We start from the raw sequence: 25,873 nt of genomic DNA on the forward strand, positions 1-25,873 counted from the left end.
AATGTAAAGCAAGACATACTACTGATGAAATCTGATTTTTTTTTCATGTTACTAAATAATCAAATGCTGACTAGCGTCACCTAGCGGAGGAATTCTGAACTGTTCTGTCCATCATCCAACAGTCCTTGGCCCCCTGATCAACTTTGCCGAAGAAATCATGCGTCTAAATAGTCAGGGTCTTGAGATACAGCAGCACAAACATATACACTTCGAATGCTCACTAGCGCCGCCTAGCGGAAGAATTCCGAATTGTTCTGTCCATCATCCAACAGTCCTTGACCTCCTGATCAACTTTGCCGAAGAAATCATCCGTCTAAATAGTCAGGATCTTGAGATACAGCAGCGCAAATATAGTCACTTTCAATAATCACTAGTGCCACCTAGTGGAGGAATTCCGAATTTTTCTGTCCATCATCCAACAGTCCTGGACCTCATGATCAACTTTGTCCAAGAAATCATCCGTCTAAATAGTCAGGGTCTTGAGATACAGCAGCACAAATATATTCACTTTCAATGCTCACTAGCGCCACCTAGTGGAGGAATTCTGGATTATTCTGTCCATCATCCAACAGTCCTTGACTTCCTGATCAACTTTGCCGAAGAAATCATCGGTCTAAATAGTCAGGATCTTGAGATACAGCAGCACAAACATATACGCTTCGAATGCTCACTAGCGCCGCCTAGCGGAAGAATTACGAATTGTTCTGTCCATCATCCAACAGTCCTTGACCTTCTGATCAACTTTGTCGAAGAAATCATGCGTCTAAATAGTCAGGATCTTGAGATACAGCAGCACAAACATATACACTTAGAATGCTCACTAGCGCCGCCTAGCGGAAGAATTCCGAATTGTTCTGTCCATCATCCAACAGTTCTTGACCTCCTGATCAATTTTGCCGAAGAAATCATCCATCTATATCATCGGTATCTTGAGATACAGCATTCAAATCATGCAAAATAGGAGATTTTAGGGCAAAACTGTGAAAAACCCCAACTTACCCTATCGTGCCCAAGATGAAACCCACTCCAATCGATTTCTGAGATTTTTTTCTATAAGAATGACTATTTTTTAGTCTCTTGTTCCAGCGAGCACCGAAGTTATTGAATTTTAACACATTGTTTCGATTTTGTCCCCAGTGTGCAATGGTTCAATGCGCTGATGTCTTATGATCATGCTCAATCAACTGCTCAGCAGGCAACATTGGTGTTTCTGGGGCGTTGAATAGGACACAAAAATCATGGCTACTATGTCACACTGCAAAATACAGTGTTGCCTACAGAGAAGCTGCTTGATCATGTCATAAGTTTACCAATCTCTTAAATAACTCATAACTTTTCCCTGTCTCGTTTTACATAGAAACGATCTTCAGCAAAGTTGTGGCTGAGAAAATTTTCTATAAGAATGGCTATCGAACTGTTTTGCAGCTCAATATGGAAAAAGCCTAGAAGGCAATGAACAAAAAGTTGAGATTTTCCATAGCAATTTACATGTAAACTTCAAATGGCTTGTGCGAAGTCTGTTTCTAACCAAATGAGGCTAATCAGGACCCGATTTGAAACCATTTAAGCACTGTGGAACCAAAAAGTCAAATTTTGCATCAGTCTAATGGATATGTTATAAGACATAATTGTGAAAAAAAATATGAGATTTAATTTAAAAACTGTTTCAGAAAAAGAAATACTTCATACAAATGAGAATTAGAGTAAATTGTTAGGGATATCGGATGAAGAAAATGTGTCTTCACTCCGTTGTCTATACTAACATAAATATTAACTTTTCAGTACTCGCGCTGATGTACAAAGCTAAACACGAAAAAAATATGCAAAACCTACTGACGGTGTAACGGTGTAACAAGATTTTCAAGACTCTGAGGCTTTGAAATTTGTGTAGGGTCTGAAATTAGAAATCATACTTATGAGTTGTTGAATCAAAATTGTCAAGACTCTGAGACTTGGAAGCATTTTAAGGGTTGTAACAAATTACAGAACAACCTATAGAATCTTGCAGACAACACTGGATTTTTTTTTGTAAGATTTAAAAGTATTCAAGGCGTTGATTTCAAAAGAATATTGACATGCAGGCCTTAACAATTGTTAGATGAATTTGGAGGGATTTTTGTGGAGAAGAATGCAAGTTCTAAATTAAATTCTTATGTAATTTTAGAAGATTTAAAAAGGAGATACGTATGGGACTCGTGAGGAAAATGACAGATGAGTTTTATGAAGAATTTCAAGAGAGTTATGATGAGAATTCCACAAGAAACAAAATTCTAAGAGTGTTCTGGCGATAATTTCAGCCTAGTGCGAACGATTCATCACAGAGCTCCAACAAAAATGATTTCAAAAAAGTAGAAGGGTCTGTGCCTAGGGGCACGAACGGAAGCTTGACGTAGGACCGCTAGTGGACGGAATAAATGTGAAAAGCATTAAGTTCTTTTAATAGATCCATTATCTATTATCTAAACTCTTTCCGTTTTTGAATTGTAGGCGTACCAAATTTAAAGTAATCTTTTTCAAAGAGAAAGTTAATTACGAGAATCAATCAAAATCACTTATACCCCTGCTTCCAAGTTTGTGTGGTCGTTGGGGGCTTGTGGTTCTGAATATAGACAAACAAGCACAGATAAATTCTATTCCAACTCTTTACTGATGTAAGCTTGATGGCCCTGAAAAGGGCCGTTTTATTGAAGAGGACATCCATGGCCACTTACGCTTGGCGTGTTTAGTATATGTGACAGCATCACGGACCTCATTTTCCAGGAACACCTTCAGCACACCTCGTAGATCAGACCGGAGATACGTTTGACACCACCACTACGAGCCAGACGACCGATGGTGGTTATCTTGAGGAATTTGCGTTTGGTTCTGAATATGGCGATAAGTGTGCAAAATATTACGCAATTCCATCCTCCCTATTCGCACGCGCCCGATGATCGGAGGCGAATGTCACTTCGACTTGTTTCGTCTACTTACTACTCTCTGACGACTGTGCTGGGGAAGCAGCATATGCATGTAGGTAATTGGTGGATTTGTTAGTTAATTCGACGCTTTTGGACAATGCTGGACATTTACCAGTTTTTCAATAGTTTCTTGTTGAAAATCAAAATTCGGAAGCATTATTATCGATGCGTAGCCATATTTCTGATCGATTGGTGATAAAATTATTGAAATTGAACCAGGGGCAACTGAGTTATTAACGTTCAAAATATTTCTTAATTTGTTCTATTTTCTTCTTCTTCGCTTTTCAAGCTTATTGCGTATCGCATATTAGCTTATTGCGTGCTCTCAACTTAGTGTTCTAGATGCACTTCCACAGTTATTAATTGAGAGCTTTCGATGCCTGTACCATTTTTGCATTGGTATAATTGTGTGGCAAGTCCAATCATACTTCTATGCCCAGGGAAGTCGAGAAATTTTCCTACCCGAAAAATTCCTAGACCGGGCCGGGAATCGAACCCAGCCACCTCCAGCATGGTCTTGCTTTGTAGCTGCGCCTTTACCGACTGAGCTAAGGGAGACCCGTGTTACGTGTTCCATTTTTGGTTTTCACAAAGTGTACCCCCATATAGAAATCAAAGACGTAGTCCTACGTCAAAAAATAAAAGAATTTCAAAGTCTCCGAATAAGTCAAGGGAATTCTAAGAAATATTCTAACCAAAAACTTCAAAGAAAGATCTTCAAGAAGTCAAGGGAAATAAGTCAATGAATTCTAAGGAATAATATTCAAAAATTCCGTTAAAAGTGTCTAGAAGTTATTAAATAGGTACTTTTTTATTATTATTATAGTCACTTTAAAGCTCTTGGATCATTCGTGACTTGTGCGGGGGTGAAATTTGAACTCGTGACTTTGGCGTGAGAAGTATGGATGCTAATCTCTACGCCGGGGTTGCCCCCATTAAATACTTAAATACCACCTAGAAATCATCCATGATAATAAAAAAAAAATGTCTATGAGCAGTTCTAAAAAACCACAGAGTGCTTAGATCAGTTTTCTTGAACTATCCACTTTAACGGATGTTCCGGATATTCCGGAGCACCATCCAATGGACCCTATGGTCCATTTTCCAGTCACAACTCCGATTTCATTCTATTATTATACAGAGGAGCGTTCATGGTCTTCAGGGTCTATTTTCGAATTCATAATTATAAGACGTCTATGAGAGTTAACGAAAAAAAAACGGGGTTCTTGCATCAGTTCCATGAATTGACCTCTTTTACGAATGTTTCGAAGGACTCAAAGCCGTATTTAGGAAGACAAAAATGTTTGCGCCCAAACCGTCAGTTTTAGGTATATAGTGTCTTCGGGAAAGTTTCTTCATATTGTTTGGCCGATCTTTTCATGTTAGTGAAATAAGGATGGTCCACAAAATTGGAAATTTGAAAATACAAACTTTTTTATTATTATTTGAGATAGACCAATGCAATGTTCTAAAACAATCAATTCGAAGCAACTTTGCTCAAGACACCAAATTCCTATCTTTTATGGTTCATGAGTTATGATTTTTTGAACAAGTAGGTTAGGGTGACCCCTAAAAACAGATTTCTTCGAATAAAGGGTTATACGGTCAAAATTTGGTCAATATCAACTTGACGTATTTCTTTCAATTTTGCATTTAAAAAACCTGAACACCCCTCATTTTGAAGGTGTGTATGTGTAGAATGTTGCTCCTATTTTGATTTTGGAATTCACTCTTCAGTTGCAGCGCTGCCATTTATACAGATATATCTGTATTATACAGATTTTTTAATCTTAATACAGACCCGATACAGAATACAGATTTATCACAGATTTTTAAATTACAATACAGATTTATACAGATTTTTATAAAATGCTTGAGAAAAAAAAATCTATATCAAAATAAGTTATCAAGCAGTTCTCACTAATATCAATATATGTTATAATTTTGATATTCTTCGCATATCTTTTAGCTCTCATTTTTGTTCTGTTAGCCATCAACTCCATCAAAATGAAATCAATTTGAGTTATCAGGAATAATGAAAACAACATAATTCTTGTTTTCATTTTGTTCTCACCCTCTGCTCGGGAACCTATCAAATTTCCATCGACAATTAATCATGTTATGGTATTTTTGACAGCATTCACAACCAGAGGACCAACCGCTTTCGGATGCATATGGAGCTGGTAGTAAACGATTTGAGATTGTATGGGGATTTACAGTATTAATTGAATATTTCCAATATAAGCATGTATGTTAAATACAAGAAAAGTGCCCGAGCACATTAAAATGGTACAAATACAAGTACTCGTAAACATTTTACTAGCATTGAAAATGTATTTCGTAAGAAATTGCGGATTTTCTGATATTCTCCATACTGCAAAAATGATTTTACCAGCACTGGCGGGGCGACATCTCTCGACTTTTCGGTGTAACTACCACACAAATGATGTAATTAATTGTATTCATCTATATTAAAAATATCAAATAGTAATGAACTCGTGCACTTTTTTGCATTTAAAACTGCTTATCAGGAAGATAATGAATAGAAACTAAAATCTCCATACATTTTCAAACGGCTTCATATAACTCTTATAAATAAGTACGGACGATATCACAAATGGCGCAATTATATCCCGTATGGCTAGTACGATAGCCCGAATAGGTGGTTAAGCACTTTTTATGGTTATTTTGTATGCACCGTATTTGTAAAACAACAAAACATGATCAATTAAGAAAAAAATCGTCAATACAGAAAATACAGATTTTTTAATAGAGTGGATACAGATTTTTTATAAAACCACCTGGCAGCTCTGTTCAGTTGTCAAAATGCCGTCCAAGCAAGAAGAGCAGCGTATCAAAATTTTGCTCGCGCATCGCGAAAATCCGAGCTACTCGCACGCAAAGTTGGCAAAATCGCTAAAAGTTGCCAAATCAACCGTTACAAATGTAATTAAAGTGTTTGGGGAACATTTGTCGACAGCCAGGAAGTCTGGATCGGGGGGAAATCGAAAACCGGAAGCCGCTGAGACGACAAAGAGAGTTGCCGGTAGTTTCAAGCGAAACCCTAACCTCTCTCTCCGAGATGCCGCAAATAAGCTGGGTGTATCGTCTACAACCGTGCATCGAGCCAAAAAACGAGCCGGACTATCGACTTACAAGAAGGTAGTGACTCCAAATCGCGATGATAAACAAAATACGACGGCCAAAGCGCGATCCCGGAGGCTGTACACGACGATGCTGACGAAGTTTGACTGCGTGGTAATGGACGACGAAACCTACGTCAAAGCCGACTACAAGCAGCTTCCGGGACAGGAGTTTTATACGGCAAAAGGAAGGGGAAAGGTAGCAGATGTTTTCAAGCACATGAAACTGTCAAAGTTCGCAAAAAAATATCTGGTTTGGCAAGCCATCTGTACCTGTGGCTTGAAAAGCAGCATTTTCATAGCTTCCGGGACTGTCAACCAAGAAATTTACGTGAAAGAGTGTTTGAATAAACGTCTGCTGCCTTTCCTGAAGAAACACGGTTGTTCCGTACTGTTTTGGCCGGATTTGGCATCTTGCTATTACGGTAAAAAGGCCATGGAGTGGTACGCCGCCAACAACGTGCAGGTGGTTCCCAAGGACAAGAACCCTCCCAACACGCCAGAGCTCCGCCCAATTGAGAAATACTGGGCTATTGTCAAGCGGAACCTAAAGAGTTCAAGGCAAACTGGCTTTCTGCGGCAAAGAAGGTGGACAAGGTGGCTGTACAAAATCTGATGGCAGGGGTCAAGCGTAAGGCCCGGCAATTCGGATTTGGAAAAGCGGAAGCCTAACTGAATATTTTTCCTGAATTTTATACTAATTGAACTTGAAAAAGAAATTAAATTTGATTTTTTAAATAAACGATTTCACCGATTTACACGCGTTTTCCCTTGACCAAATTTTGACCGTATCACCCTTTATCTTTTCATAAGTTCTATTCTCGTAAAAACCTTGTTTTGGTTACATTTAGAACTTATAATGACGCATATTTTTGCTGAAGCAACCAGGCTGCTATCTTTTTTTATTATTAGAAAATTAATGGAGATTTTCTGCGAAAAAAATGGTTCAATTAAAATGACAATGTCTATGGAGCAAACCAATTTTCAAACTTTTGATTTCATTTAAAAGATTGTGTTTTTTCATTATTGGTGAAAAAACTGTGAGAGCGTTTTTTGTTTAAAGTATTTAATTTAATTAAAAAAAATCATTTTTTTTATCAAAAACTTGCCATAACTTTTAAAATAAAGGAGATATCAAATTAGTGACTTCTGCATAAATATGCGTCATAAAAAGTTCTAAAAATATTTACAGCAAAGTTTTTAGGAGAGGTTAGGGTGGCCTCTAGAAAATCGCCTTTCTTTAAATATTTTTTATACGTTGATCACCAATAAAAATATTTAAAGAATGCCGATTTTCTAGGGGCCACTCTAACCTACTCCTTTAAAATTATCATAAGTCATGAACCAAAAGAGATAAAAATTTGATGCCATGAGCAAAGTTGGTTCAAATTGATTGTTCTACAACTTTTTAGAACACTGCATTTGTCTATCTCAAGGTTGAATTTTGAGGACCACCCTAATTTCAAATCGGCCAAAAAATACGAAGAAACTCTTCCCATACGAAGAAACACCATATACCTAAAAGTGATGGTTTGGGTGCTAATATTTTTGTCTTCATAAATACGGCTTTGGGACCATTGAGCATTGTTACCCAGGGACAATTTTCTGGTCATAACTCCAAATTAATTCTGATAAGACGCCAATGAGTGGTTTCGAAAAAAGTGGACCTCTAAGCTCAGTTTCAAGAGTTGAAATTTTTTAAGGATGTTCAGGATAATCCTGGTGAACCATCTCGTGGTCCCAAAGGTCAATTTTCCTGATAAAACGTTTATAAGTGGTTTCGCAAAATTCACCGAGCTCTATGATCAGTCCCATGAATTGACAACTTTTACGGATGTTCTGGATCTTTCGGTGGACCATCCTGTAGTCCCCAGAGTCCACTTTCCAGTCAAAACTCCGAAATAATTGTAATAAGACGTTTATGAACGGTTTCGAAAAAAAAAAACATGGTGCTCTAGGATCAGTTTCATGAATTGACCACTTTTACGGATGTTCCGGATCTTCTATTGAACCATATTCAGGTCACAACTCTGAATTCATTCTGATTAGACGTATATGAGTGTTTCGGAAAATTCACGGATCTCTAGTATCAGTCTCATGAATTGACCACTTTTACGGATGTTCCGGACCTTCCGGTGGATTATCTTGTAGTTCCCAGAGGGCATATTCCAGTCCAAACTCCGAATTAATTGTAATAAGACGTATGTGAGCGGTTTGGAAAAAACACGGAGCTCTAGGATCAGTTTCATGAATTAACTACTTTTCAGGATGTTCCGGATCTTCCGGTGAACCATCCCGTGGTCTCCAGAGTACATTTTCCGAATACAACTCCGAATTTATTGTGATAAGACGTCTATGAGAGGATTCAACAAATCCACGGAGCTACAGGATCAGTTTAATGAATTAACCATTTTTACGAAAGTTCCGGATCTATAGGTGAACCATTCTGTAGTCCGTAGAGTTCATATTCTGGTCAACACTCAGAATTAATTTTGATAATACGTCTATGAGTTGTTTAGAAAAAAAAAACCGCAGAGCTCTATGATCAGTTTCATGAATTAAAGATGCTCCGGATCTTCCGGTGAATCATCCCGTGGTCCCCAGGGCCCATAATCCGGTCACAACTCCGAATTCATTCTGATAAGACCCTCCATTTTACGGATATTCCGGATCTTCCACAGGACCAGACTTGTGTCCTACCGGAAACTTAATCGTCCCAAAAGGTGGCCAACTTTCTGCTTAACAACTTCTCAAAAGACATCAGACATCATCTAATCCCATATGCTACGTGTATTTTTTAATAGCGGATCGACCGTACTATAGGAATCCAGTGGCATCAGTACTATAGGAATCCGGCAAGAACGAATCCGCGCTATAGGAATCTTGACTGTTCGTAATAGTGAATAAAAATAAATAAATTTCCGGATGAACTGACCGAACCCCAAGGGTACAAAGTGCGGTGCGATGCGGTGAACATGCGCGCTTTTCAGCAACGGGACAGGCGTGCTATGTCACAGCATCGCCATGCACTTTGCACCCTTGGGGATTTGTCAGTTAATGAACCCTCTGGTATTCGATGCAGTGCTGTACCCATTTGTAGTACCGGTTGGATACCTGATACTCGATTTTATAATAACTGTATCCAATAGTGAAGAAGTAATACGGCATAGGGAGAAGGACTGTAAGGTATTAACACCACCATAAGCTTTAGCTTAATACGTAATTCTTGCAACGGTAAAAATCCAAATGACAAATACCTCAGCCCAGAAGAAAGCCCAAAGTGTCCGCCGGATATGCCGGTGATCGATTCAACTGTAAAACCCATCAATTCGCGTCGTCTCCAGCGGCCACCCGTTATATTATGGTTGCACCGTCGTCACTACCTACTGCTTAGATTATAATATTAGAGATGGTCATACCTGATCGTTCCGTCCTCGATGTAGATATCCGCTTGCTGCATGCCATCATGATTCACCACGTGACCCCGTTTGATATACAGGCGGTTTTGCGCACTCTGCAAGTGGAAGAGAAAGAAGAAACAAGATGAAAACAGTCGCGCCTCTGATTTTTGTATTATATGCTATTTAGGACTGCTGCTGCTGCTGGCCTGGTTAATCAATTTGCTCAAGTTTCTAACAATGAACAGTCTCATAACCGGGCGTGGAAAACGAGGAAATCGTTATTTTCTGGCCCATTTCCTACTAAGCCACAGTCAGTCAGTCAGTCAGTCAGTGCGGCTAAAACTAATGACCTCCGCAGATGTTGATGGGCTGGAATCGGTCATGATGATATGTTTGGAGCTCGACGACTTTCTAAAACCTAAACACTTTGCGTTGTTCCACAGATGCATGCGATTGCTTCGCAAAAAAAAATATGCTATTCTACTTCGCTGAAGGGTTCGATGTCAACTGGTTCACTTGTTAATCTGTTCTGTGCCTTACAGCCCACTGACTGACGACGACCGGCATGTTATCAACAGACTGCTGCTAAATTTGCTTTGCAGGTACATTGTCACAAGTCGGTCGTTAGGTCATACATAGTGCAATAAATGGTTACAGTTTTATCACCTTGAAGTGTGCCTGCAAGTTCAAGATTAGCCAGCCTCCTCGTCAACTGTGTGTTTGTTTTGAGTTGATACTGTTTGTGTACAGGCAGTGCTGATGGATATAGGGTGTATAACAGTTGACTGAGTTTTGTTTACATATATTTCTGAAGGCCTCAGTTTCATTAATCATAGGAAATCAAGCTAAGGAACTGATAACTAGTGTTACAATTTCCTGGCTATTTTTGGCTTCCCGCGAAATGGAAAACAGCTGATATTTTCGTTCAAAGTTCAGAAAGGCAATAAGTTAATTCATGACATTTATTCATTAGAATGTTAATTTTTTAACTTCTTTAAAACGATTTACAAAGTACAGAGTAATTTAACCACCTTTTAAAAGCTTCACTTCCATCGAATATTTTTGCGGAACTGTTCCCGATTGGTCTTTCGACTGTCCTGGATTTTTTAACGACTGGAGTGTTTACACTTATGCTAGTTCACTAGCACAACCAGCTCAACCAATAAGCACGAATTTACTACTCTCTGACGACTGTGCTGGGGAAGCAGCATATGCATGTAGGTAATTGGTGGATTTGTTAGTTAATTCGTCGCTTTTGGACAATGCTGGACATTTACCAGTTTTTCAATAGTTTCTTGTTGAAAATTAACATTCGGAATGCATTGTTATCGATGCGTAGCCATATTTCTGATCGATTGGTGATAAAATTATTGAAATTGGACCAGGGTTATTAACGTTAAAAATCTTTCTTAATTTGTAACATTTTCGTTTTTCACAAAGTGTACCACCATATAGAAATCAAAGACGTAGTCCTACGTAAAAAAATTGAAATTGGTCCAGGGGCAGCTGAGTTATAAACGTTCAAAATCTTTCATAATTTTGTTACACGTTCCATTTTCGGTTTTCACAAAGTGTACTCCCATATAGAAATTACAGACGTAGTCGTGCGTCAAAATACTTGAAACATAAAACCTGTAACCTTCAAACAACAGAGATACACGAAGTTCTATAAAATTTGTCTGAAATGTACGTTTTTAGTATTAAGTTTTATGAATTCGTTCAAATTAATACAATGCACGAACTGCCATTTAATTTATTGTGTGTGTTGTGTTGTTGCAAACTAAAATTCTTGAATTTTTGAAGAATGATCGGACGTGATTTGCTAGCCGATAGTGCCCACCCAAAGCTTACAATACATGGGAATAACGATATCAGAGATCTTAACAGTTTTCTTAGCAACCCAACAGTATGTATTCTTCAACTAAATCCTAGCGTCGTAAACAATTACAAAACCTTTCCAACAAATCAAACGACTGGGCGCAGGCACCATTTAACGATCGCCAATAACTTCCAGCGATCGTGAAGCTTTAATGACCAGCCAATCCAGCATTGATATCGATTGATTCTCTGCCATTCTTGGTTGCCTGGTTTCCTCTGTTACGCCCCTAATCAATCAATCAACTCGCTGGATTAGGAATGAACTTCCGATAGGCCAGTTCCAAAATCGCAACTATTAGCCAACTCCCGTCATCACATCGAGGTGTGACATCAGTGCACGTATCAAATTGACTTTAAGCCACTCGTTCCTTCTATGGGTTCTATGGGTTATTTGTCCATACCTGCTCGAAAATAGTTTAAGCAAATAGAACGGCTTAGCTGGCTGCGGAAAAAAGTGTAAGTACATACATAGAAGGTATGAGGGTGAAGGATTGATGGCTCTGTGCAACTTGTTGGTAATCTGGTCTCGCTTCCATTTGTGTTTGAAGGTGCATGTTAAATAAACAAAAAAAAAACAAGCTGTAGGTATAGATGCCAACCTACAGTCGTACAGTTATGTACGGTTCTGTATTTTGGGGCAACCAAAAACGGAAATGAATAAACAGGTGACGGATTTCACGCCAACTCATCCAGTGGTTGGCAGCACCCTCTCAGAACCTTATGGAACTTTGTGGGTGTATAGACTTAGCAATTTTAAGCAACTTTGCGTACTTATTTTTTTCAAAATTTATCTCGCCTAACATTTGATAAGGGTCAAAGTTTTTTGTCGATTTTTTTTTCAAATCGATATAGCTTAAAAATGACAAGCCCTACAAAAAAGTGATGTATGGCGAACTTTTAGCAAATAATCTGAAATTTTATAAAACAATTTAAATAAAATAAAAAATCGGTTTCTACACTCTAAAAAATATATTTAAAAATTAAGAGTCATTTTCCCAAAAATGGTACCCCTCAGATTTGCTTGATATTTTTTCTCATGAAAGGCAATATAATTACCTAACTTTTCTTCATACATCGCAAAGTGGGCGCTTTTAAGGAAAAAAAGTTGTTCGAACAACAACTTTTTCATGTTAATTTTTTTTAGCGTGTTTCACTCAAAGTCGAATAGTAATACGCGCACAACCTTATTAAAATTCGATTAAACTTTATGGGTATACTTTTCGATAATCTGGGCGAAATCTAGCCTAACATTTGAAAAGGGTACAGAGAAGTTACCTGCAAATCGTCCAATAAGAGTTCAGAACAAAACGTTCTAATGAGGAACAGCCATCTCAGCATGGTTTGCACTTTCCTGTGATGGATTGTATTATAATATATGCATACACTCTATCCAACTTCTATAAAACCACCCTCAAATTGTTCCAAATCAACAGGTAAACTAAGTAAAAATCACTTAGTATGTTTTATTCATGAAAAGATTTCAATTCATGTATTTGTGATTAATTTAATTAGAAAAATAACACTAGTTTACAGCATTTTTGAACTCGGTAAGGTGATGATCATTTCCAATGCAAAATCCTACGCTGAATTCAATGCCGTGGTCAGAAAAAATTAAAGTAGAGCCATTTTTGAGATACACAAAAATTTTGATTTTTTGAATTTTGGACAAAAGTACGATTACTAAAATGTCAATATCTTTGGAACTAGTGCACCAATTTTAAATCTTTTTTTATATGAAAATGAAGCTAAATAAATTTGCTGTCGTTCACTAGAATATTATGTCTTAATTAAAAATTTAATTTTGAAGTCATTTAAAAATTTACAGCATTTTTTTTTTATTTTCCCTGCGAATTTTCCATAAAAATCTTGTTTTAATCAACATTTTTAATGGGATAAAAAGATTCAAAAAATCATTCCATAATTTATTCTTAAAGTCCATTCAAAACCGGAGAAAATGAGCCTTTAATGGATGAAATCGGTTGGAAATTGTCGAAGTTATGAGCATTTTTGTAAAACACTTAAAAATGTTGCTGAAATACAACAGCTTTAGAGTTCCTTTTCTAGGTGTCGTTGTAAGCATCCAAATCGCATGTAAAGTTTTCATGGGAGATTCTCTACATATCAATTTGATTAAGGCATATCAGGATTTAAAACCGAGTTGATACAAAAGAAATTTATTTAGGTTTTATTAAAAATGATTGAGAATCGAATGACTTTGTCTTCGATGTTTTGAACTTGTTTCTCGAATCAGAAACCAACAATAGTCACCCATCATTGCTTCATCCCAAAACCCTTGGTAACAACGTACCATCATCTTCATTTGTTGGTGAAAACGTTCGCCGTGCTCATCACTCTCGTCACCAAGATTTTCCGGGAAAAAAATCCATGTGAGAATGTAGGAAATGTATCTTCAAAGACATATTCACACCTGTGTTCAGTGAAATAAAAGGATTTGAAATTAATTATATGTAACAAACACAATATTTTTGATTTATACCTATTTTCTCATAATTTTTGAGCAATTCATCGACGGCTTCCTCATAATCTGGGCTTCTGAAATTTCCTAAAAAAGGTTGTGACAACACGCTGGAACGATTTCCACGCTTCTTCCTCATCTGGTGTCAAAACTGTATTGAATGCGGAATCATTGAGCAGTTTTTTGATCTGTGGGCCAACAAATACACCTTCCTTTATCTTTGCTTCAGATAAATTTGGAAATACTGATTTCAAGTACTGGAATGCCGGCCCTTCTTTTTGCAACGCTTTGACGAAATTTTTGAATAGCCCAAGTTTTATATGAAGTGGTGGAAGTATTATGCGTTCTTTTACCACAAGAGGATCATTTTTAACGTTGTCTTTACCAATTGTGAAATTATCCCGTTTTGGCCAATCTTTTCGGACGTAGTGTTCCTTACGAGCTCGACTGTCCCATTTACACAAAAAAAAAACACATATATTTTGTGTATCCCTGTTGCAATCCAGTCAACATGGCAACCACTTTAAGATCGGAACAAATTTTCCAATTGTGTTGATTGTAATTTATCAAATTGAGCAATAGAGCCATTGATTCATACGTTTCCTTCATATTAACGGCATGAGCTAATGGAATAGAAGGTTTCTCATTTCCTTGATGCAGTAAAACGGCTTTCAAGCTCAACTTGCTGCTATCGATGAATAAACGCCATTCAGCTGGATCATATGGCTCACCAAACTCTTCAAACAAGCCGTTTACGTCATGGCAAAAACATGACTTGTCCTTTGTAGAATAATATTTGTCAAATTTCTTGTGACGATTCCTGTGACAAGAAATTTTGACCTCCTTGCTCAGCATGTTGTGTTCTTTCAAGCGTGATGCCAGCAATTCGGATTTCTCCTTCGATAAGTCGAGATCTCGCACCAAATCATTAAATTCGGATTGTGTTTCTTTCCAATTCCACCTCGAAGTCTTCCTCGCATTCCTCCTTGAATTCCTCCTCACTTTTTGTAACGGTCGATTCAACAGAGGGCGCTTGTTTCCGCTTTGGATAAACAGGATACGGGACCGAACTTGAATGTGGAACAAGTTTTGTCATAGAAGCCACTTGTGGATACTCAACTGTTTTGTGACGTCCTTGTTGCTTAACTTTTGTCAAGCAGAAATAACAATCCGTTGCATGACAAAACGGTCGACGCCATATGGTGGGCATGTCAAAGGACAAATAGCGACTGACAGATAACAAATAAGTGAGTTAGTAAGTAAGACATTAACACTTATCAAAAATAGATGAAGTAAGATAATGTCGATCAGGAAAGAACAAAGCACTACCATGCTGTACATAAATTGTTTATATGAAAGTTATTCAAAAAATCAATTTACCTTGCGCCTGACATCCACCTAGCCAAGCACGTTTTGCACGAACTACATAATACTTTTAGAATCCACGGTTCGTCAAAGTCTCCAGGATCAATTTTAAAATAAAGCCTGTATGCAGTTTGCAACGAAGCAGTGAAATTGACCGATTTTGTAAATATATAGTTTGCCACACGCGTAACAAAACTTTTGAGGATCATTTTTACACTTGAATTCACGTTTTGTCGTATACATCGTTAAGCAATGTTAAAGAAAGAAAGCTGTCAAATTGAGTTGGTTGCGTTAGGTTCTCGCCGAGCGGTCTCACAAACACTAGCGTAAATTATACACATCTATGACGCAAATGTCATTCCCATATACTTTGTGTGAAGCCGAAAAATCCTGGTTCTCTGGTTCGATTTTACGTCAACATTTGACAGCTGCTGCAAATATTCGCAAGCAAGCTCTGTTCATGCGTAATGCGCTGTTAGGAAAGTTTGTCGCGAGCGGCGGGAAGTTTTTTTTTCATCTTTGTTGTGCCATAGGTGCTGTGTTCTGTGTTTAACAGGAATTATCATTGCCTAAAAATGAAGTGCATTATAATTGGATGTGATAGCTGCATTACTACACCAGTATTGCAAGGAGGAGTCTGGACTGGAGAGCTTCAAACTTTTCTGGCACAACACTAGTATTGTAAAAAAATAATCAATTTCAATGTATCAATTTATCTTATAATAATCTTTTTTTTTTCATTAAAAACTTTTAACGCAATATAACCATGCGGCACACATGAATGTAGCTTAAAAACGTGTTGTCAACACTAACACTACCACCATCGGTGGCGGCTTCAGCGAGTACTAGTCTTGCCAGGGATCTGAAATTATACTGTTGAAAATATCCCATTTAATTTTGCGTGACAGCTGATAGAGTTAGTGAAATGCACCGTATGCGTACACGTCCGCAGAAAGGCTTACTGGAAGTGGTGCATGAACCTTGGAGTGGGACAACGGCCAATCTTGGAACATTCAATTTCCATGATTTTACAAAAAAATTCATAACTTCGACAATTTCCAACCGATTTCATCCATTAAAGGCTCATTTTCTCCAGTTTTTAATGGACTTTAAGAATAAATTATGGAATGATTTTTTGAATCTTTTTATCCCATTAAAAATGTTGATTAAAACAAGATTTTTATGGAAAATTCGCAGGAAAAATAAAAAAAATGCCGTTAATTTTTAAATGACTTCAAAATTTAATTTTTAATTAAGACATAATTTTGCAGTGAACGATAGCAAATTTATTTAGCTTCACTTTCATAAAAAAAGATTTAAAATTGGTGCACTAGTTTAAAAGACATTGACATTTTAGTAATCGTACTTTTGTCCAAAATTCAAAAAATCAAAATTTTTGTATATCTCAAAAATGGCTCTATTTTAATTTTTTCTGACCACGGCATTGAATTCAGCGTAGGATTTTGCATTAGAAACGTTGGTCAATCACTAAAGTTCACACTTTTTATGTTGTTTTGTAAACTAGTGTAATCATTCATTTATTTTTATGTATTAGGTGTGTCCATTAGTAAGCAATATGCATATATATGTTTATACCTCATCTCTCAAGTGAATACATATAATAGCGCAGGTAACTTAACGATTATTTAAGGCATGCCTAAAATAATCGTTAAGTTACCTGCTATATAGCAGTTATATAACAACGCAGGTAGTCACATGAGAGATATAAGGTATAAACTTAAAGCACCGCAGTCTGTTTCTACCGACATAATCTAATATTTAAGTTTGGTGATATCACAACAATGCTCATAGTTGCTGTAGTGCATAGTTGTTGAAAGTGTAGTGCTGCATAGTTGTTGAAACGAAAAAGTGTTTATATATACAACAATGGAAAAATCTGCTGAATTGATTATTAAAAGGGTGCAATGTAGTGCCAACATAAACAATCCCAATTGCAGCCGCAATAATTTACGTAATTTATCATCAAGTCTCATAGAGAAAATACATTCATGGGGCTTTGATCATCAATTGGATGTAACAATGCGTATTTGTGAATCGTGTCGTGGAATTTTAGTGCACAATAGGACACCTCTCCCGAAAAAGAGGCGATCGGATGGAAAAGAATCAAGCCATGCTCGGAAGTTTGAAGAGCCGCAACCATCAACAAGTCATCAGCAATCAGAACATCAGGAATTTGATGATACACTAGGTAAATAATAATAATAACTTTAACTGTTTCAACTGTGTGGTTTAAGGATTGTACATCGAAGATACAACTTCATTTTCAACATTTTTTTAGAGCACGAGCTGGATGAACCGCTTATCGTACAAATTTGATCGATTGGTAGGCCAACCTCGGTGAACAATCTATCAAATTTTCACGACTGTACGATATGCGGTTTATGCAGCTCGTGCTCCACAAACATGGGGAAAATTCAGATGCGGCTTCGATGTACCGTAAACGGGGATGTCTTTGATAATGGAGGTAACTTTGATAATGCAGCTAATCCAAAAAGTTATGACTTAATGCTCTTCGTATTCATTATTTTGGAAGGGAACATCGGTTTCCTATCCAAAATATTGCGTACGATGTGCCTTAAGTCATAAATTTTTGGCTTAGCTGCATTACCAAAGTTACCCCTATTATCAAAACCACCCCCGTTCATGGTACTATCACCTTAACAGCGTTATATATTAATGTGTGGTAATATTTTTTTTTCTTTTCTTTAATTTTACAGATACAGATCCATCGCTAGAATCAATCCAATCAGCGGATCAGATCCAAGGTCCATATAATGTGGAACAATTCAATTGTATAGCTTCAACCTTACAGTTATCACCAATTTCATCGAGAAGTATGAGAAGTATGAATTATCGTGTTCAAAAATCTGCAGAGATCACAAAGGCAGTGCGTAAAAATATATTTGGGATGGATTCAGACGATGTCAACAAATCAAATGATTTTGACGAAATGATCATGCAGTTAAAGGAGAAATTTAATTTGCCTTCTACGAGTACAAATGACAAATTAAAAGTGTTTTCAGTGCTCCCTAAATCATGGTCAGTGAATCAAATAGTTAATGAGTTTAATGCACCCCATCATACAGTGAAACAGATGAAAAGGCTAGTCAGAGAACAAGGTATTCTTTGTAGTAAGAAAGCAAGAAGTGGTCATGGATTTAATGATACTGAAAAACAAATTGTTTTAAATTTCTTTGACAGTGATGATATTAGTAGGCCTATGCCAGGAAGTAATGATTATGTTTCTGAATATCGAAATGGATATAAAGAGCATGTTCAGAAACGTTTATTGATGATGTCTCTTAAAGAGGCTTTTATGATTTTTGAAGAGAAATACAAAAGTGTTAAAATCGGATTTACTTCGTTCACTCAGCTCCGACCAAAGCATTGCATACTGTTGGATAGTACAGGTACACATAATGTATGTGTCTGTACTATACATGAAAATGTTAAATTGATTATTAATAGTGTAAAATTTGATTCATATAAAGAAATTGCAGACAAAATACTTTGCAGTAGTCCTATTAGAACCATAGATTGTTTTTATCGTACATGTGAAGAATGCATTTCCACAGATAGTATCGTGAGGGAACTTACATCAGTATTAGAAGCAGATGATATGGAAGAAGTTTTATTTCAACAGTGGTTGACTACCGACCGTTGTAATTTGGAAACTATTATTAAACCTGCAGATGAGTTTGTTCAATATTTGACGGAAAAAGTTGAAAAGCTCATAACCCATGATTTTATTCATAAAGAGCAATCATCTTACCTAAGTAATAAAAAAAATTCTCTTCAAAACGGTGAAATTTTAGTGATTTGCGACTTTTCTGAAAATTATTCATTTATTATTCAAAACTCAGCACAGGGGTATCATTGGAATAATAATCAAGCTACGATACATCCTTTCGAAATTTACTACATAAAAGAAAACAAGTTGGAAAATTTAAGCTTTATTATTATTTCAGAAGTATTGACCCATGATACAATAGCAGTTCAATTATTTATATCAAAATTGTTAGATTTCATTAAACAATCTATTAGTTTCACAAAAATTACTTTCATGTCAGATGGAGCAGCGGCTCATTACAAAAATAAAAAGAATTTTGCCAGTTTGTGCAACTTCAAGTCCAAGTATGGATTGGAAGCAGAATGGCACTTCTTCGCAACGTCTCATGGGAAAGGCCCATGTGACGCAATTGGAGGAACTCGCAAACGAATGGCAAAGAGAGCAAGTCTTGCTCGAGATTATGGAAACACAATCACAACTCCACAAGAACTGTATGACTGGGCAGTTAAACAAACAGATACAAGCATAACAAAATTGAACTTCTGCTTCATATCAAATGATCAATACACAAAGATGTCCGATGAACTCAAGGAGCTGTTCAGTCATGTAAAAACTATACCTGGTACACAAAAATTTCATTGTTTTGTACCTATTTCTCAAAACATAATTTCTACTAAGCGATTTTCACATTCAAAGGAAACTCCGAAAAATTTCACTCTGTTTCCGATAGACTAATAATCAATGAAAAACTCAAATTATGTATGGAGAATTATAGGAAAATAAATTATGCACTAAACAAAAACACTAGAGTTTTCATTTATTAAAACACCATTCGAAATGCAGGAAAATCCTCTGTATTAGGCCCTTTCAAATGTTAGGCTAGATTTTTGTTTTAAGCACGCCCAGATTATCAAAAGGTCAAAATCTTTATGCTCATTAAGTTTCAACGGATTTTAATAAGGTTGTGCGCGTATTACTATTCGACTTTGAGTGAAACACGCTAAAAAAAAATTAACATGAAAAAGTTGTTGTTCGAACAACTTTTTTTCCTTAAAAGCGCCCACTTTGCGATGTATGAAGAAAAGTTAGGTAATTATATTGCCTTTCATGAGAAAAAATATCAAGCAAATCTGAGGGGTACCATTTTTGGGAAAATGACTTTCAATTTTTAAATATATTTTTTTAGAGTGTAGAAACCAATTTTTTAATTTATTTAATTTTTTTTATAAAATTTCAGATTATTTGCTAAAAGTTCGCCATACATCACTATTTTGTAGGGCTTGTCATTTTTAAGCTATATCGATTTGAAAAAAAAATCTACAAAAAACTTTGACCCTTATCAAATGTTAGGCGAGATAAATTTTGAAAAAAATAAGTACTCAAAGTTGCTTAAAATTGCTAAGTCTCCACACCCACAAAGTTTCATAAGGTTCTGAGAGGGTGCTGCCAACTCCGAAGACGAGTTGGCGTGAAATCCGTCTATAGTGTGCTTACATGCGACGGGTTTGGTGTGTCAGTTGAGAGCATAATATGGCTGCCTTTTGTATGAATGAGTTTCGTGATTTACAAAAGGGTTTGGATTTGGAGCTGTTTTAGGATTGATTATGTTGGAGATAGTTAATTATTTACCAATCGAATATATCGACAAGATTGGGTTTGTGTCCATTGTTAGAAAGATGTGATGTTGAGGCTGAATGAAATGTGGCACTTGCGAAGATCACTGGAAGATACGATATGACGGAACATTGATACTAGTTGTATGAAACACAAGTAAATGCTTCCAGAAATTAGGTAAGATAACTTTCAATGTATTTATTATTAGTCAAACAATTTAATGAAATACTTTAAATCTTGTTAAATTTTATATTTTCCGTCATTTCATATCCGTTGAACCATTCTGAACGGCCATCCCGTTGTGGTTTTATCACAGCATTGCTGATACCAAAGTAAAAGTGAAGGAAGAGCTGCCAAATGGAGCACATGCGATACGACAATGGAGACGCGGTCTATTTTCCGTCTTCTACAAATTTCCCTGGACTTTTTCAAAATTCCGCAGCTCCTCAAAATGCTACGAAATTCGCAAAATTTCTATAAACTTTGCCGCACTTCTACGTTTCGCGATGATTTTCTGCGAAGTTCCACGAACGAAATTTCTTGAATTTGCAGGTAACACGGGTCGAAAGTGATTTCTTCGTTTCTAATACCCATTGGGAAACTATCTGAAGAGGCCCAGGAAAGCAGAAAAAAATTTACCAAGCAATACAGAACCCACCACACAAGAAAGTTTTCCAGAGAAACCACGAATACAGATCTTCTTCACCATCTTCTGGAATCCTCCGATCCATTAATTTCCAACATGAGTTAACTACCGAAAAACAAAAGTGAGGTGTGCTCCGGGGATGCTCTGCAACTTTTGGCCATCACAGATGACAACGGCGAGAACAGTGATATCGTCGAAAAGAAAACTGCAAGCGCTCTTTGAGATTAGTGCAATTTGAATCGGAACGAGATAAACAATAAACATGAATGATTTTGGTTTTGTTTATTGACAAAATCGAAAAATATTTAAAGTACATAAGCGATTCAGTCAAGGGTCGTTTGGGGGTGGTCTGGTTTTGATCTCGAGTCATTTTGTTAGTCACTAGAAATAACCCAGGTTGCTTGGTTATCCATATGTATGCCTATTTCCACACTTTCTCGATAACAGTCCCGTGGTTTCACAAAATCGCCATTTCAAATTCTGAAAAGTGACAAGTTACAATGCAAGTATTTCAGTTAAGGGTCAAGTGGGGGCGGTCTAGTTTCTTCACCATTCCATTGCATTTTCTTGTACTTTCAATTGCTCTAAGAATGGCCTGCTCGTTTTTGCCCGTTTAGGAGTTATTGGTATTGGAAGTTGAGTAATTTTCAACCAAAAAAATGTAAGTAACTTTTCAACTATTAACGATAGCAATTTGCAGTCTTCTGAAAAGATATGTAATTTGCTATTTCTTACCTTTTTGTAGAACATGCATAACATAAACATGTAGAAATATTATAGAAAAAGTTACAGATACAAAACTGATTTTAACGATGTCTGCACAAAAAAAAACCTTTATAACTCAGCAGTTATAAGAACTAGAAAGTTATAGTCTTCAACAAAGTTGTTCACAGTATTGTTTTCTACAGCTTTGTCACACACAATTATTTTGTATCTCATCAAATTAAAAAAAAAATTTTGCATCTAACTTTTAAGTGGATTAATCTTTAATTTTCTTTGACCATAAGAAGGAGTGTTGTAACCCAAGAAACTTCTCAAAAGACACCTTGTACCTTTGCTCAACCATTTCAGCGTAAATAAAAAAGCGCGTGTTTTGATACCCTTGGCACCACTGTGCGTTGTGGTTTTATCACAGCATTGCTAATCTTCCTTTATTTAACGTCGGTCTCTGTTCCGCAATCTAGTGCCAATCACCGACGGACATCGATTGCCATCAATTGACGGCAATCGAATGTGCAGGAAGGCAGCTTCCACACCTGCGTAGGATATCGCACCCATTCAACACACATGGGCCGGGACCAACGGCTTTACTTCCCTTCCGAAGGAAGACGTGAGCAGAGATTTTTATGCCCACCGACCTCGGCTGGGATTGAACCCAGACCCATCGGGGTGTTAGAAAGCAGTCACGCTTACCACTACACCACCTGCGCCGGCTGCACATCATTGCTAATACCAAAGTAAAAGTGAAAGAAGAGCTGCAAAATGGAGCACATGCGATACGACAATGGAGACACGGTCTATTTTCCGTCTTCTACAAATTTCCCTGAACTTTTTCAAAATTCCCCACACTCATATGAAGTTTTACGCAGCTTCTCAAAATGCTACGAAATTCGCAAAACTTCTATATAGTTTGCCGCACTTCTACGTTTCGCGATGATTTTCTGCGAAGTTCCACGAACGAAATTTCTTGAATTTGTACGTAACTTCCTCAACTATTCCAAGTAAATTAGGCTTCAAAAAAGTTCCCTGGAATTATATAGAGGTTCCCGATCAATAATGAGCTTCATTGAAATAAAATAATCCCAACAAACAATTCAGAGTCACAAATAAGCATATGTATTGGATAAATGCTGTATTACAGTGTACAATGCTGAATAAAACGAGTTGTCAAATTATGTGCTGAAAAAAGCACATTGAGATCAATAGATGCACATTTATTCCACTGTTTGCTCTGATCTGATTAATTTTCTTTTTAAAAGCTGTATAAACGTTGACTGTCTTCCCAATTCAACGCCCGAAGTTTGATCTAATAGCAAACTGAATAAGTTTAATTTGCACATACATTTACGCTTTAATTTGACTGTTTTCAATTGATTTAATAACATACTTTATTAGACGTATAATAAATGTTTTCTAGCTTTATCATTAGATTTCATTGTATTGCTTTACAATATTGCTGAATAAAGATGGATACAGTCAGCAGAATAGCTCTTATACCACTATGCGTCCATGTTTAATCGCATGCCTTGTAAATGCTTTATAAACGACGAGATTCATTTTTCCACAACACTGGTTCAGTCTAACAACAAGGCGAAACCAGTAGAGTAGTGGTTACCGTTACCGCTTTCCAAGTAGAATTTCGTGAGTTCAATCCCAAGCTCAACCCTTTTTTATTTGTTTTCTACGCCTAATTAATTTAAATAGTAATCGTCGATCACATGACTCACGACAATGAATGCATTGATCTAGTTTAAAAAAATAACCGAGCATCCTTTCCTTGGAATTGGAGAGGTGAAGAGGTAACATTGGTCTCATGTAAAACAACGATGAATGAATTAATCATTCCCACAGGTCCTTGAAGGAGCTAGAGTTGCGATCGCGAGTGCTGATAGGTATTCACTTTCAAGCATGCTTTTATTGATTATTGAGCTGCCCTTATGATGAATTCTAGGATAGCTCAGATGACAAGGCAAGCGGCTGGTGATCGGAAGGTACATGGCACGAATTCCATGCAACGACAACTACGTTGGCCTAATCGCCCATTTTGGGCCTATCGAGCAGAAAACTTCAAATAAATCCATAATCTCAGAGTTAACAAGTCAATTATGCGTTTGGTACGATACTTTAGTTTAGAGGGTTCAATTCGGGAAATCTCGGGATTTCCCGCGATAGCCTAAATCCCGAATCCCGGGATTTTTACTCGAATCCCGGGATTTTTACTCGATTTTTTTCTTTTTCAATCTCTTATGCAAAAATATTCGAGATTGTGTTTACATCTATGTGGTTAGTGAAAGAGAAAATAGGTGAAAAGAATCGATATAAACAGATAGGACCATTTTCAATATTCGTCGAGATTTCATCATAATGTTCGTGCCACCAGACCTTATATAAGCATCATTGGTGTGTGACAGGCTTGAAAACAAAAGGAATGAAAAAAAAACACAACAATAACAAAGGAGGCTCCTGGATTCACTGCATTCGCAAGCATAACGTTCTATATTTCCGGTACAAATACTGATTCGCGTCGTAATTACACTCAAAGCAGGTAAAATAAATGTTTTTTTTTATCCTCAAAGCGTTGGTCTTACGCGATTTGTCTTAAATTAATTGCAGAAGCTATGGCGGACGTGTGGCAACATTTTAAGAAACTTCCCGACGAGCGCGCCCAGTGCAAAGGTGCTTCAACTAGTGGTTTGTGGCGGCATCTAAAAAATAAGCATAATTTGCCAAGTGCAGAACCAACTCCGGTACCGGCGAAGCAGCCCAAGTTGTCCGTTAATTCAACCGTGAAGCAATCGTCGTTGGATCCGTTTCTGAAACGAAGTTCACTTCGCGAGATTGTTGCACGTCTAGCTGCATTGGACGGGATATCGATTGCTGCCATTACGAAGAGCAAGTTTATTCGAGAGTCAGCTAGAGGATTTAAACTGCCAACATCCAAATCCACGATAATCAAACTCATCCATGAGTTCTACGATGAAATTAAAAATCAGACCAAGAAGGAATTTCACGACAGGATCGTTGAAAAAAAGGAGCTCGTCAGTCTTACAACAGATGAGTGGACCAGTTCTGCTAACAAGCGATACTTGAACATTAACGTTCATTTCGCAGATGGTTCATGTTACAACCTAGGATTGTCTTGGATTCACGGATCTTTCCCAGCAGAAAAGATTGCCCATGCTATCGAACAAGTTACCAAGGACTTCGGCATTGACATTGGCTCTATAACGGCCGTAACATCTGACGCAGCTTTGGTAATGGTAAAATTTGGGAAAATCGTGCCATATTACCACCAGCTATGCTACAACCACGCTTTGCACCTTGCCGTACAAGACGTCATCAATCAAATGAACTCCAACGAATCCGAGTCCACGGCAAGTGAAGAACATTCTTCTTCTGAAATTCAGGATTTTGATTACGAAGATAGTGACAACGAAGACCGACACGATTATTCTGATAACGAAAAGTTCTATTCATCCGGTACGCTATGAACTTCTGTTATTTGTTTTTCATATTACTATTTTTTCTATCATTATCTTGTCATTTATTTTTCAGATTGCTACAATACCAAAACATTTGGAAAAACTCTTAAGCAGATCCGAAATGTAGTTCGGATGTTTCGTCATTCACCGGTGAAAAACTCGGTGCTGCAAAATAAAGTTGTTGGAAGATTCAAGAAACCTCTTCAGCTTTTGCTGGACGTAAAAACCTGATGGAATAGCACCGAAAAAATGCTGGAGCGGTATATCAAATTACATGATTGTGTAGAAGGAGAACTCGAAGAGTTGGGAGAAAGTTCCTTTGTATCCAGTGAAGATTTTATTTCGGTCAGATCCCTCTTTGAAGCTTTGCAGCCAAT

General features: G+C 37.1%; 1 protein-coding gene across 5 annotated transcripts in view; it reads right to left on the reverse strand.

The window, feature by feature from the left end:
• Positions 1-25,873, reverse strand: part of CRMP (Collapsin Response Mediator Protein) — a 142,467-nt gene that overhangs the window by 48,092 nt on the left and 68,502 nt on the right. For 3 of the 5 annotated variants that reach the window (XM_065239817.1, XM_065239798.1, XM_065239808.1), the window contains exon 3: positions 9,523-9,617. In XM_065239817.1, coding sequence (XP_065095889.1) covers positions 9,523-9,617 — 95 coding nt within the window. Of the gene's footprint in view, positions 1-9,522; positions 9,618-9,854; positions 10,062-25,873 lie in introns of those variants that run through there. The other 2 variants (XM_065239787.1, XM_065239778.1) reach the window with 1 other exon arrangement.

This window comes from Ochlerotatus camptorhynchus, unplaced genomic scaffold (assembly GCF_037179485.1).
Source record: "Ochlerotatus camptorhynchus isolate MF236.1 unplaced genomic scaffold, CSIRO-AGI_Acam_v1.1 ptg000006l, whole genome shotgun sequence".
In the NCBI taxonomy this organism is placed as follows: domain Eukaryota; kingdom Metazoa; phylum Arthropoda; class Insecta; order Diptera; family Culicidae; genus Ochlerotatus; species Ochlerotatus camptorhynchus.